Below are 15231 nucleotides of genomic sequence, written 5' to 3'. Positions count from 1 at the left end.
GAAATGAAATTGAGTTATTTGTAGTGAGGTGGATGCAACTAGAGATTATCATACTAAGTGAAGTAAGTCAGAAAGAGAAAGACAAATACCATATGATATCACTTACACGTGGAATCTAAAATACGACACAAACGAACCTATCTACAAAACAGACCGACAGACGCAGAGAACAGACTTGTGGTTGCCAAGGGGGCTGGGGAGGGAGAGAGACAGATTGAGAGTTTGGGGTTAGCAGATGCAAACTATCACATTTAGAATGGAGAAACAACAAGGTTCTTCTGTAGAGCACAGGGAACTATATCTAATCTCCTGGGATAAACCATAATGGAAAAGAATATTTTAAAAAATACAGAAATTTTTAATGTAAACAAGAATGTATGTATGTGTAAAATTGAGTCACTTTGCTGAGATTGGCACACCATTGTATATCAACTACACTTCAAAGAAAAAAGTAAAAAAGAAATAAAATTTAAAAAAAAATAAACTGTGCTATAATATAGCACCACAAGAAATTATAGGAATACAGCGGAGGTGCCTCTAACTCAGATGTGAAGAGTTTGGGAGAAGATGGGGGAGGGCGGGGGTGGTGCAGCGTGGGGAACAGGAAAACCCTCCAAGCAGTGCAGCTTACTGGAGTCACCGCCTTCACTTGGCCAGTGGTGACCGGAGTTGCCACGCCACTGTCTGTAATCACAAACTGACCCGGGGGGAGCGTCATCATCTGAATCTCCGATGCTGAAAAACAGGAAGGAGCCATAGTTCAGTGGTCTCAGATTTTAATACAGGTTGTAGAAACAAATACCTAACCAGTGACCACATTCCCTACTGAGTCACTTTCCATGGATTTGCTTGCTCTGAAAGTCTTATGTTGATATGATTTCTTGATACAGCGAAAGCACCTCTGATTAAGAATTGATCACGTGAGGCTAGTAGAGAGTTACCAAATGTTGGAAACAATCAATGCATCTCCTTCAAATGTGGCTTCTGAATATCCAGAAAGACAAATATTCAAAAATTTTAAAACCTTGAGATAAGTTACAAAGATTCACCTGTTAGCTCAATATTTTTATCTTTTACAGTCACATTTGATTACTGGCACAATGTATCCACTATTGCCTAGCAATCACAACTTAGTCTAACATGAATTTCACTTCACTACCGTGTTATTAAAGCTAATTAAAAACAGAGTTCACCCGAGCACCCAGTTGACAGCCTCTAAATCACATCCTCTACTCAGAGGAACCAGGACTTTTTGGGAAAATGGCTGATTCCAAACCTGGGTCAGAAATGTACACGGTGAGCATGGAATCTGGTGTCATACCAGCGTGTAAGACACTATAGAAGACTGCAGAGTCATGTGGGAAAGATACAGAAAGATGTTCCCACTAGCCAAAGATGGGATAATCTGAGCATCAACAAGGATAATGACTGTAATGGTTTGGTTTTTTTTTAAATAAATTTATTTATTTATTTATTTAATATTTGGCTGCATTGGGTCTTCGTTGCTGCATGCGGGCTTTCGCTCGTTGCTGCGAGCGGGGGCTACTCTTCGTTGCGGTGCACGGGCTTCTCATTGCAGTGGCTTCTCTTGTGCGCTAGGCGCACGGGCTTCAGTAGTTGTGGCTCGCAGGCTCTAGAGCACAGGTTCAGTAGTTGTGGCGCACGGGCCTAGTTGCTCCACGGTATGTGGGATCTTCCCGGACCAGGGTTCGAACCCCTGTCCCCTGCATTGGCAGGTGGATTCTTAACCACCCACTGCGCCACCAGGGAAGCCCTGACTACAATGGTTTGAAACACATCCGGTGGGTTGAAATTCACAAGTACCCAGCGATACTAAGACACACACATGCCCGGCATCGGTCACCTTGGATAATACTAGGAAACAACTCATTATTTTGAAAACTGGTAAATAAAGGAGATGAGCTGAGTATTTAAAGCATCTATTCTGCTGTTCCTGTACAAATTGTACCTCAGAGTAACCTGATGGTTAAGGTAAAATTGTTTTTGTTACGGAAGTTTTCTAGCAATAAGTGTATAAAGAATGATAGAATATGACAACTTTGCAATCCCTACTGAAATAGTGGAGCAAAGGAAAAAGACAAGCATCATGTGCCTCCCGATGGAACTACACACCAACAGCTATGGAGTGTTTTGGGGGAAAAAAACTGAACCTGAATCTGATCAAGCCTCTAGGTTTAACTGCCCATCTATAGGAAATAAAAGGGACAGAGGAAAGCATCTTAAATGACAATACAGGGATGTCAACAGCAAAATCCAGAATGTGGGGAGCTCTACAAACAAATGATCCAGTTTCTTCAACATGTGAATTGCAACTTAAAAGAGAGAAGGAGAACACATGTATTAAAAGAAACTCAAAAGGTATAATCGATTGCAATGTATGGCCCTTATTTGGAACCCAATTTGAAAAACCAACTAGTAAAAAGACATTTATGGGACTTCCCCAATGGTGCAGTGGTTAAGACTCCACACTCCCAATGCAGGGGGCCTGGGTTTAATCCCTGATCAGGGAACTAGATCCCACATGCCGCAACTAAGAGTTCGCATGCCACAACTAAGGAGCCCACCTGCTGCAACTAAGGAGCCCGCCTGCCACAACTAAGACCCAGCGTGACCAACTAAAAAATAAATAAAATATTTTTTTAAAAAGACATTTATGAGACAATCACAGAAATATGAACACTGGATATTTGATGGTATTAAAGAATTACTGTAATTTATTTTTAGGCGTGATAACGACACTTAGAGTTGTGGGGTTTTTAAAAAAATATTTATGGATGAAATGATATGAATTATTATATAGCTGGAGGACTGGGAGAGGATGACAGCATGTACGTATCAGATGAGATTGGCCATGATAACTGCTGAAGCTGGATAATGGGTACAGGCGCACTCATTATACTGTTCTATTTTGTGTGTGTGTGTGTGTGTGTGTGTGTGTGTGTGTGTGTGTATACACACACACACACACACACACACATTTTTTGGCCGTGCCGTGCAACTTGCAGGATCTTAGTTCCCCCGCCAGGGATTGAACCCGGGCCCTCAGCAGTGAAAGCACGGACTCCTCTAACAACTGGACCGCCAGGGAATTCCCTATTTTTGTATATTTTAAACTTTTTTCCCAATAAAAATTTTCAGATTGTTTCATCAAGTTAGAATGCTAGTTCTTACTATTATTACAGTGGCTGTCAGCATCATTTCCATGTTCCTCTCACAGGAATTAAACTGAGTATAAATGTCTATCTATTTACCAGGATCCTACTGGGATTTATCATGAGGAGGAATCCTTCCCTGACAGAAACTAGACTCAGCTCTCGTTGTGACCACCAGTATTTAGGAGAATAGATGGTAAAGATAACTAAATGGTAGCCTTTGAGCCTGGTCTCCACACCAAATCTACATAACACAGCCAAAGATCAATCACAGCAGAGACGGACCCAAACAAAGAAATCAGTAGTAGGAGAGAGATCAACACAGCCCTTATTCCTCCTAGCTCCTACTACTGAGCTCTAACTGTTACTGTTTCTCCCAGATCTTCAATGATAAGGGTCTCAAACTTTTCAGCTCATACCCAAGGCTGTTGTCCCCACCATGATTTTTTACCTGTTTGACCTTTGGCCGCCAGGCTAAACTGCTTCTGGTAGCACTAACCTCAGGGTTTTGAAATCAGCTACTCATATATCTATCTCCACGAGATAATGGTCTCTTTGAGCCCAAGACTATCTTGTTAGGAGGGGCAACACAGTGGGTTGGTTTACAGTGTAAACTCTGGAGCCAGACTGCCTGGGTTCCAGGCCTCCGTTAAGTAGCTATGTTCCTTGGACGAGTTGCGCTGTGTCTAAATTGTCTTATCTGTAAAATGCAAGTAACAATTGTACTTTCCTAGGAGGTTGTTGTGTATACTGGATGTGATATAGATGCAGTTTAGAATCATTCCTGGCACATGGTAAGAGCTTGATGAAAGTTAGCTAACATTCTTATTGTGTGGTGTTACTTATACGAATGTCAGTATTAATCTTTCGTACACGCAGGGTCTAGCACAGTGATATTCAGTAAATATTGGTGGAAGAGGTGAATCATGACCTCATACCCTCAAACCACCTGCCTACACTTCCTCCAGCAATATTCCTGAAGTCTTGGAAACATGTCATTTCAGGGTGGCCCTGAATCAGACGCCGCCTTGAATTGTGCCGTGAGACTCACTGAGGTACAAGTTCTACAGAGTGTAGAAAATGGCCAATGATCCTTTAAGCCAGAAAATGGATGATAAAGCTGATGAAATTCCTCCCCGGGGCTGCAGGTTCCCCACCCGCACCCAGGAGGGCCACCCTCACTTACAGTAGCCGCGGAAGGAATTCCAGGCATTGGGGAGGTACGTGTGCTGGACCGTGGTGCTCTGGGGCTGCTGCTGGAGGGCCTGGCCCTGCGAGGAGCTGCCCGCAACCTGGGAGGGGCTGAGCCCCTGCTGAGACTGCTGCGGGGAGGGGCTCAGCGGCTGCCCTGCCACCTCGAGAGAAAAGAGACCAGGATGCATTAAACTGTCAACTAGCCACTGAAGAAAGTACATCGTGATCATGGGGACCGTAACACTGAAGGTAGCACTGCTAAACTAGTAATATTTTAAATAAGAGCAGAATGAATGACAAGCAATCATAACTAGGAAATCCTAATTCGTTTCCAAAGGATTATCTACAAGGGTATCCAAAAACTTAATTTCCGTATGCTTGTTATAAAAGTAAATGAATGAAAGTATAATTATCTTCATTACATTAAAAAAAACCTGAGAAGCCCAATAACTTGCCGGAGTCACAAAGCTAACCTGTAACACAAACTGAAGTAGAACCCGGAAGTCAGAATCCCCGTTGATGTGCACTGGATACTCCCCCAGTTAGTGGAGATAAACACGGGGATACATCCCACCTACAGGATAAAGCCCCCGCCCCACTATCTGCCATTCAGGCCCTCCACGCTCCAGCTCCAGTGCTGTTTCCAAACACCATCTCCTGTCACTAACCTACACAGTCTTTACAAATACACCACAGTTTCCCACCTCTGTGCCTTTACTCACAGTGAGAGCATGTTCAGATCATAATGCCTCCCCAGCTACCATATGAAAATCATACCCCTCCTTCAAGACCTAATTCAAACACCACTTCTACAAAATTTTCCTCGATTCCCTGCTAAACACCGTCTTTCCCTCACCTGTACTCCACTAACCTAATGACACATCCACATGGTCCTCAGACCCAGGCAAGAGGGACCCCTGCAGGGATCTTGGCTGGCCCTTCTCCAGCTGTGCCCTTCTCAGGTGAGGCCTCAGAGACTTTGGAAATGGCCCTGCACCCACTTCTGGGACCCGCACAAGTCTCTTCCCTAGGCTTGGCCTCCTGCAGGGGTCCTGTCTCCTGGATGTGGCCCCTCTGACGGTATTCGGGCACCTGGGACCAAAGGGGTGGCCATGGATCGCCATTTGCAGGGGTGTGGATGGAGCTGAGACACATGGGGTGGGGTGTCCACGTGGTACACAGGCCCTGTGAGTGCACGAAGGAGCCTGAGTGAGGAGAAAGGGGAAGCAGGCTTGGGGACGGCTGTCCCTGGGCCACCTCATCCTGACAAGGAACTGAGTCTGTCCTGGCCCTCCAGCCTCGGGTTCCTTTGAGAAACTTAGAAGCGTGAAGCTAGTGGGTGTGGGAAACTCACGGCCCCTCGTGGATAGAGGTTGCCTGTCCTGGGCTGGGAGAAGTCACCAGAAACCTTACTGGGGGGGTGGGGAGGAGGGGCAATCAGATGTCAAGCCTCCCCCCACCCCCCAATAAATAGGAAGGCAGAGAAAGTGCATGTTTTTCCTATGGATTCCACAGCAATTGGAGCCAGCAAAAGAGAGACAGACAACCTTTCTCCTACATTCCTCCCACCCACACCAGGCCGCTACCAGCGCCAACCACGTGTTTGGCAGAAGAACGCATTTAATTTTGAATTGGCGCTATCCATGTTGTTTAGTATCCATTGTTACTTTATGTATAGTTTTCAATTTTATCATTATGAAAGTACCTATGTCAAGCAGGGAAGACAGAACATGTTTATTTAATGATTTGTGAACTTGATTGAAACTTTTAACTACTCAGGATGATGGTATGCAGGCCTTCTTTGTGCTCTGGAACCTGGGAATGTCAGGGGTGGGTCTACAGGCATCCTTTATGGCTCAGATACCTTCATTTCATGCCCTATTTTCTTATATATAGGTGTTATATCCCTGCTAGACTCTAAGCTCCTTGAGGGCAAGACCTAGAAAAGTTTCCTGCAAAGAGTAAGAATTTAATAAACATTTTCTGAATGGATGTAACTCTGCGATCTCAATGACAGTCTCTGTCACACAGACACAGTGATACTCCACAAAGTCACTCTTCCAAAATTATAGAAACAACCTAGCAATTGCCGACTGTCACACAGCCATTTAGAACAGGAAGCAAAGGCCAATGTTGTCTCTAGGAGATCAGAGCCCAGGGCTCCATCTGGACAGGGGAAGCTAAGCGCTTAATGGAAGTGCATCCCTAATACCAACAGAAAAATTGGAGGCAGAGGTTAAGCCCCTTTAAAGGCCCACAGAATAATGATATCATTTCCATAGTCAAGGAGACCAGGCCTGAAGGTCACATGTCTTCGCTCTCAGTACATCTTCAGGGTCCCTGAGGCCACATGAACCTGAGACTAGTCCCGGGAGCAGCGTACCTGGGAGGTGGGCGCGGCCGGGGCGGCGGGCTCCGTGACCTGGATGTGCTGCACCTGGATGGCATGCTGCGTGTAGGTCTGAGGATCGTGGAGCTGGGCGACGTCCACTGTGGACTGCTGGGACTGGTGAGGGGAAGTGGCCTGCGGGAGGAGAAACCCAGACCCACGCTGATTAAGGTTAAAGGAAAGCCTTCCAGAGAAAAGGTGTAGCTGAAACAACATCCCAGCAGCAGAACAGGCAGGGCTTCGGAGCCGGGGCTCACTCCCGGAGGGCCCACACCGGGGCCGAGCTGGCAAGCATCAGGGAAAAAAATAGTTTTAAAAGTTATGCTTATTAACCGTAAGACAGTAATGCGATTTCATTCTGGAAGAGGAGGAGATGAGGGAATATAGCTCCTAATAAGAAACTGAATGAGAAGCTCTCAGGAATCAAAAATCTTTTTTCCCTTAAGTTTCAATTAATTTTAATGGCCTACCCTTTATCAGTTAAAAGAGATCAAAGGAGGGGCTTCCCTGGTGGCGCAGCGGTTGCGCGTCTGCCTGCCGATGCAGGGGAACCGAGTTCGCGACCCGGTCTGGGAGGATCCCACATGCCGCGGAGCGGCTGGGCCCGTGAGCCATGGCCGCTGAGCCTGTGCGTCCGGAGCCTGTGCTCCGCAACGGGAGAGGCCACAACGGAGGGAGGCCCGCATACCACAAAAAAAAAAAAAAAAAAGAGATCAAAGGAGAAAATTTGCTTTCAGCTTGTCACACTTAACCACTAGAACAGTGGTTCCTAACCTTTTATGTATCACAGACAACTCTGAGAATCTGGTGAAGGTACAGATCCTTTTTCTAAAATAATGTACATATATATCATAATTTACAGACAACTTCAGGGATTCATAGATTCCTCCAAAGCCTAAAATTAAGAACCCTCCTATTAAAAAAAAAAAAAAGATAAAGAATAGTCAATGCCAGTGGCAACTTCCTCTTTCCTGCTTTCATATTAGTTTTAAATTTTCAGAGTCCAATTTATTTCAAAGCAAAACGTTTGTTTATGTGTGCCTTGAGTACATTTCCTTAGTATAATTAAATGAAACAATAGCTCTGGGAGGACTTTTTTCTTTTAGCTCCTGAATCAGTAAGAATGAGGTATTAATTACCTTGTAGAAGGAACAGTTATAACTTGCTACTAATAAGGTACTCATCGATATTCAAAATTCACAATTATTCCTTACAACGTCCCACTGAGAGACGTCATTCGATGCCTGGGTGGGGGCTGATCAAACAGGCTCCTCACCAAGTAGTCCACCTGGGTGCCCAGGGTAAGGGTTCAGAAGAGGCTCAGTGCTGGCCTGCAGTAGGGCAGGACAGTGGTATACACTGGAGCCGGAAATCTCTGGATACTGTTGACAGAAATCTCTTACACTGCTGAGTCCAGAGCCCTCGACCGCCAGGGCTTTACAAATGCCTTAGACTCCAAGCTGACATGCACAGTATGTAGGGCCCAGTCCCAGCTCTGAGAATTAGGGGTTTTAGCTGACCCCAGCTGCTGTGTTGGCTGGTGGCAATATGGCATTCACGCAGGTAAAGAGGAATAAATGCAGGACAGTACCGGGGCCACCTGCACCACTTGAAGCTGTATGTGCTGAGGCTGCTGTAGACCAGATGTAGACTGCGAGACAGGAATGTACTGGATTCTCTGGTAGTCCCCTTGCGGCGTTCGGTAATCCGTCGTTAAGGTCTGGGACAGTTCCGTCATAGCCTGGGTTAGCAAGTCTGTTGTCTGCAAAAATCACAAAAAAGCACATCAGCTGATAACACTGCTGCTTGTAGCTATTTCAGTGCTCTGAAATCCTACAAAAAGTTGGTTTGTCTAACTGGTGGGATCATGGGACCACAAATAAGCCCTGAGCTCAGACAGAAAAATACCCAGAGTTAAGAAGGTGTTGGAAGATTACCTATATACCTCTAGCTGTTGTCTGTGTCAGGCCCAGGGAGTTACCCCGGAGGTTCTGACAATCTTGCAGTGAACAAGCAGCACTGAGAATTTCCTGCTACTCCTTTTACAGAGAGCTTTGGAAAGCACCGACTGGGAGACCCAATCGTTAAGCATCATGCCTGGTATAGAACCCTGAAGGGTGGTGGGCTACATCTGCAGCCAATTAAATACCAAGACAGACATGGCCTTGGCACTGAAGCTGTCATGGGCAGCGGAGGACAGGAGTTGCTCTTACCGGTCACACACTTACCACCACAGTCTCTCCGGTAGCACTGTCAGTAGTTAAAACAGCTGGAGCCGCACTGATCACGGCTGTTGTCAGAGGTGTGTGTATGGTGTTGGGGAGCTGGGCGTACTCTGGATGCTTCTTTCGAATGTGTTGTACCATCTTGGTCTGAAAAGTTATGGCAAGAACCAAGAAGAATTTACTAGAATAGGTTATTTTCGATCTTTCTCAAATGCAAGCCCTCCAGTGGTTCCTATAGTCCTTCATGTTATGTTTAAAAAAAAAAAAAGAGCAACACTGGCTCTGCCTGCCCTTCCTGAAGCGGGACAATGGTATGAAAGGGAAAAAAGAAGACGCTGGAAAGAAAGTAAAGGCTCGCGTGACCCCCACGCTATCAGGCAAGGTCAGAATACTTCACAGCATCCCCTGATCCCACCAACACCTGCAGCAATCAATGACAAGCCCCGCAGCAAAAATGACCCCCTTTTCAAGAACCATCATTTAAGTTCTTATGGAGCGCTGCTGCAAGCCTGAGCTCATAAACCACGAGCAGAGAATATTCAAATCGGAGACCCACCTGGGGCCAAGGGAAAAGGAAACCATTCAAGTGCTCAGATGGCACTGATTCCCGGGAAAGTCCACACCGTATTCTCTTCCCGTTCTGCGCTATGCTCCCTGTTCTCAGGAAGCAGCTCCTTTAGCACCCCCATCAATTCAGAAGACGCCATCACGGCATCTGGATAAGTACCATCTTCTCTTAAGCAATGTTCCCTTAAACCATGACCTTGGTTCTGACGTGGTCCGGAGCCTTCCCCGTACCTTGCTGCTGTACTGTTTGGAGCAGTGGGGGCAGCACACGGGCGGGGTAGCTATAGTGCCTGTGAGCTGGGTGTGGGTGCTCAGCATGGGGTCTGGTTCTCCAGGGCCAGCGGGACGAAGTTTCCGAATGCTTGGTGGGAGCTCAGCCCCAGGATGGTTCTTCAGAATATGGGCTTTTCGCTTGCTGGCACTTTTATAAACCTGCAAATTCAAAAGCTTTGCCATGAAAGCAGTATATACTTCCACTTTCTTGCTTCAGGCAATCTAACAATTTCATTACAAGGAAATGAGAAAAAGTATTCACGTAGTCCAAAATAAAATATATTAACAGATACATTGAAGGATAATGAGGATATAACATAAATCAGAAAAACGTAAGAACATCCCATAGATATGTGAGGCATCTGCCTTGAATTTATACATCTAAGATAGGAATAGTAAAAACACCTCTACCTTTACCCTAAAGTTTAAGAGGTGAATATACAGTCATAGAAACAATTTCTTTTAAGGCCAGTTCACCCTTTAGTCTTTCTGTGAAAGCTCTCATGTGATGTACATAGTTGACTACTAGATGCCAAAGAATCTTCCAAAATGGCAAGTCTAATAGCAACTAGAACCTGTAGTGGTGAATCTGTGCTTAAAAGATGTTTCTTACTTTTAAGTTGACACTACTTATACACAGCTTATAACTGATACAGCTGACATTGTATAAGGAAACAATATTACAACGAAACAATAAATGTATATTCTATTCCTGTGTTTTTTGTAACTATGCAAAAATCAAGAATGGAATAGTACAAACAGAGTATTCCACCACAAGACTTTTTCACATCCTACTCAATCTCCTAGAAATCCAAAATCTACTCTATATTTTACAAGTAGGATGACAAACACCCTCATTTTAGAGCTTAGGAATTTAAAACGAATTCATATACTAAGCTCTTGGTAACAAGCCTCTCCTCACAGAGAGAAGGAACAAGAAAAACACAGTTGACTAATTCTTAAGAAAAAAATTGGGGCTTAAAATGAGGCTGCACTTCTGGCCCCTTCTTGTCTGAATGGAAGACTACTGAGAGACAGGGAACCATCTGTTAAGAGAAACTGCGAGATCCTAGTATATATTTATACATGCAGACAAACTGGCCCTGAGTGGGGCTCCCACAGAGGTATCCTCCTATGGACCGTTTCCTTTTACCTTATCACAATACTGACAAAAGTAGTCACGGTTGGGCTTTATGATGGGTAGAGTTAACTCTGGCACCTCTTCTATCTTCATGTCTGGGTGCCTCTTTGATAAGTGATTTACCTAAAAGGAAATAAAGCAAATAAGAAGAAGAGGCCCCGTGACAAGCAGACGCTGAACAAATACCTCCGATACTGAGTGTGAGCAGGTGAAACTCTCTGAAGCAACACCCCAAACATAAGGCCTCTGGCCAGACCCAGCACTGCCGGGACCCTCTGATACTGACGCGTTAACAGGAGTTAACAGTAATTCAGCAAATTACTGAAGGTGAATTGGGTTGCTGTGGATTCCACCCATAGCCTTTGACTGAAAGAGCTGCTGGTGGAAAAAAGGAAAATCACACTAGTAGGAATTTCTTTCGAGAATTCTCCTGATGCAAGCCTCTCTTTCATTATTTAGTGCCCTGGCCTTACTGAGGACGTTGAATGAGATACAGATATATTCTGCAAAAACTGTCATCAGGGCCAAATGAGTTGAGAGCGGAGACCCGGCTCTCCTGGTGCTTCAGCTAACCCGGTTCACATACCCTGCCTTGGCGGAAAGTTCCCTTCTATTGCTGTGTCCTATCTGGAACAACTGGTGTGGGGGGCTGCAAGGCAACAACCCCGCCAGAGAGGACGTTCGGGAACACAGAAGAGAGCAGGAAGAGGAAGCACAGAGCAGAGCCGGAGAGGGGCAAAGCAAAGCAAAATGAGCAATGAAAAGCGATCAACAGACCTCTTCCAAGAGACACCAGAAATGAGCCATGGCAAAGGCGGCAAGGGGTGACCAGGGGAGAGAGAAGCCCCAAGCTGGGAACTGTTCGCCTCTGCTTTGTCCCTGGCCAGGGATGAAACCCAGTGACAGATTTAGTGCAGAATACTGTGCCAGAGCCATCGCCTGAGCAGGGGCGGGCGGTCCGGAGCCTGGCACTGACCAGCATGCCTCGTCTCCGGAAGCCCATCATGCACAGGCGGCACTTGAACGTGAAGCTGTCGTAGTCGGTGGACGTGATGCGCGGCTTGAACGTCTTGGAGCGGCTGATGCGGTCAGCTTTCTTGGCCTCCCTCTCAGGGTTGTGCATCCTCTGCATGTGTTCCCGTAGTTTGTCTTTGCGCTGTTTAGAGAGAATTTTTGAGAAGGCAGGGGGTGGGGATTGGGAGTAGAAGATTTTTAATTGAAGGGGTAAAAAAAAAATCAATACAAGTTAGCAGTAACGCAACCCACCAGGCTACATCCGAGGACACGGCAACCCTGGCTGGGAATTACTCTGTTCGCTAGCAAGTAAGTGCATTCCAATGAGCCTTGCTTGAAAATGACCATCCCGTTTGAAAACTACACAATGATTTTTGAGAAGAAAGGTTTTGCATTTATGTAGAAGTGATCAAAGGGCACGTGGAATAAGTTTGGTATTAAGAACTACAAGACAGGGACTCCCCTAGCAGTCCAGCGGTTAAGATTCCATACTTCCACTGCAGGGGGTGCGGGTTCCATCCCTGGTCGGGGGGACTAAGATCCCACATGCCTTGCAGTGCAGCCAGAAAGTTAAAAAAAAAAAAAAAAAAAAAAGAACTACAAGACAAATTAATAATGAATGGTAGGTAATACTGGATTTACAAAGCCCTGTGTGTTCTCAATTACCACACGTTTTAACACACATAATGACGTTCCTCTAAATCCCAAATGAATTTAAGTAAGTATCTCTCATCATATAAATTTAGCAGTTCAAGTAAGCAGTTACACTGCCTGCTATGGATGGGGCACACGGTCTAGGTCACAGCTCTTAGTCTGATAATCTAATCTTCTAGTGATACATGTTGATGTGAGTCCACAGACAGAAAATGAAGCAGAGCCCATCCTGAATAAAAACAAATTCCAAAAATGCCAGCTCCCTTATCCAGTGAGGCTCTGCTCTTGGACATACGATTACACTGCTATTGGTCTTATAAAGATTTTGAACCTTTCTACCAGACCAGTTCTTTCCACATTTTGGTACGAGGATGCTTCTGTAACTACTTCATTTTTCAGCACATTTATTTAACAAACATTTCTTGACTGACCACCGTGTATCTGGATCCATGCGAAGTCCAGAGGTGCAATGCCAGGCATCCCCACCAACCTCCACATTCTACACAAATGCCTCCTCTTAAAATTAGTTCTCCCCTCCTGAATCCATTTCAGATTCTTTTCCAGTTTCTATGACAGCATGACCTACGCATATTCTGCAGAGTGTCTCTCAGTGACATCTTTGCAGAATCATCTGGTTTCCCAACGAAGCATATTTTACCATTTTCACATTTATTTGTTTAACTCTTATCTCTGAGTCTCCCGTGGGTTTTTCCGTTGCTTTCTTCTAAATTCCAGGCACATTTCTGATACTTATTATTTTTTATCTTAATCCTGTAAGTCATTAACATTCCCCCAAATAGTCTAAGCCCTCTCAACGTCCCACAGATTTCCCACCTCTGTTGGATGGCAGTCCTCATGCCCCAGGGCTCAATTTTCAGGCTCTTACACTTAATAAGTGCTCAGTAAAAAATTTGGTGGGTAAATGTACTGTCCTCTTAGGAGTTCCTCCATAGCAATTTAGTTCTATTCATTATACACTTGGATTCTTGTAAAAGATGCATTAGTAATCTGTTTGGGGATTTGAATTAATTATTTGGGGAAATTAAGGTGAGTTTTCCCCTTAATTTTCTCTCTTAACAACTAAGTCAAACATGAGGCACAAAGTACATCTCAAGTCTGTTCTTTGAGCGTAGATGACACGCCCATGAAGTGAGCAGGCTCATCCTCAGCTTGTCAATTTCAGTGGCCCGAGAACACCCAGGCTGCTTGCTGGTTCCTACCTTAAACTGCTTCCCACACGTAGAACACAGGAAGTCCTTACGGTCTGAGTGCCGGAGCATGTGCAGCCGCAGCTTGTCGGGGCGGCAGAAGGCCTTGTCGCACTCCGTACACTGGTAGATCTTTTCCGAGTGGAAGCTTCGCACGTGCTTTTTCACCTGGCAGTGAGGACACAGAAAGTCAGGGGAAATGACCAAAGGCAGCTCAGCGACGCTAGAGGGAGCCAAACGCTGTGCCGTGGATCTTCATCAACCTGGCCAGGGAGCCAAACAGGTGTGACTGATAAGGGGCCTCAGTAACACTATCCCCGTCGCAGAGGCCAGAAAGCCTTACCAACCTCGACCTCCCACAGGACTTGAAGAGGAAGAAGAAAATGTTTGCTTAGTCCAAGCCCTGATCACGTGGAACCCATTTTTCTTTCCTTTTTTTTTTTTTTTTTAAGATTAAAAGCAAGAGTTCCCTTGGATTTAAATGAATCTTGGTAAAAATTACCTATAAGAGGACAAAAAATAATTCCTTCTCACTTTTTCCTGCTTCTAACATGTATAGAAGCAACTTAGCCCCTTGTAGTAATTGGTCCTTTTACATCTTTCTATCAAATCAGATTCTGAAGAATTAAAGACATGAATCAGATGAGAGAAAACACATTACCCATATATGAGAACAGTACAATACCAGCATCATTTCCCCTTAATTGGGACTTATTCCCTATACTTTTAGTTAACTTAAACAAAGGAATATGGCCTCTGAACTCTCTTTGCCATAAATACCCAGCAAAGAAGAGTTATGGATGGGAGCTAAGTAGTGAGTCATATCAAACCACCCCTGCAAGACATTTTCCTTCATTATTTTTGGAATCTCTTTTGCCATTAAATTCCACCTTAAAGCAACTTCTCTAATTGTTTGTGTAAAGTGAGAAAATTACCAAGACTCCCAACACTAACTGAACTATGATTAAATCCTAGTCTCCTTTTGCTTTGGTAATTTAAAAAAAAAAAGAGAGAGAGACACAATATTTTTACTAGATATTTAGACTTACTTGTTCATTCACTAGCATGTAACAATATTATCACTTGAAGTCCAAATGAAATCATGAATATTCTGGAATTTATCCTCACCCCATTTTGCTCCAGAATATAATACAGGGGAGGAGGTCAGTGCTTAATACAGAAGTATATTATAGGGGCTTCCCTGGTGGCGCAGTGGTTGCGCGTCCGCCTGCCAATGCAGGAGAACCGGGTTCGCGCCCCGGTCTGGGAGGATCCCACATGCCGCGGAGCGGCTGGGCCCGTGAGCCATGGCCGCTGAGCCTGCGCGTCCGGAGCCTGTGCCCCGCAACGGGAGAGGCCACAACAGAGGGAGGCCCGCATACCACAAAAAAAA

At 45.0% G+C, this 15231-nt stretch overlaps 1 protein-coding gene across 1 annotated transcript in view; it reads right to left on the bottom strand.

The window, feature by feature from the left end:
• Window positions 1-15231, bottom strand: part of PRDM10 (PR/SET domain 10) — a 91028-nt gene that overhangs the window by 5208 nt on the left and 70589 nt on the right. The window contains exons 14-22 of the mRNA XM_007121878.4: window positions 13851-14006; window positions 11939-12118; window positions 10975-11085; window positions 9780-9980; window positions 8985-9128; window positions 8348-8518; window positions 6751-6891; window positions 4360-4528; window positions 632-735 (exon numbers count right to left, since the gene is read on the bottom strand). Of these exons, the coding sequence (XP_007121940.2) occupies window positions 632-735; window positions 4360-4528; window positions 6751-6891; window positions 8348-8518; window positions 8985-9128; window positions 9780-9980; window positions 10975-11085; window positions 11939-12118; window positions 13851-14006 (1377 nt within the window). The remainder of the gene's footprint in view (window positions 1-631; window positions 736-4359; window positions 4529-6750; window positions 6892-8347; window positions 8519-8984; window positions 9129-9779; window positions 9981-10974; window positions 11086-11938; window positions 12119-13850; window positions 14007-15231) is intronic.

The sequence above is a fragment of the Physeter macrocephalus genome, chromosome 16, assembly GCF_002837175.3.
Source record: "Physeter macrocephalus isolate SW-GA chromosome 16, ASM283717v5, whole genome shotgun sequence".
Classification (NCBI taxonomy): domain Eukaryota; kingdom Metazoa; phylum Chordata; class Mammalia; order Artiodactyla; family Physeteridae; genus Physeter; species Physeter macrocephalus.
This window is presented reverse-complemented; position numbering and strand designations above follow the sequence as displayed.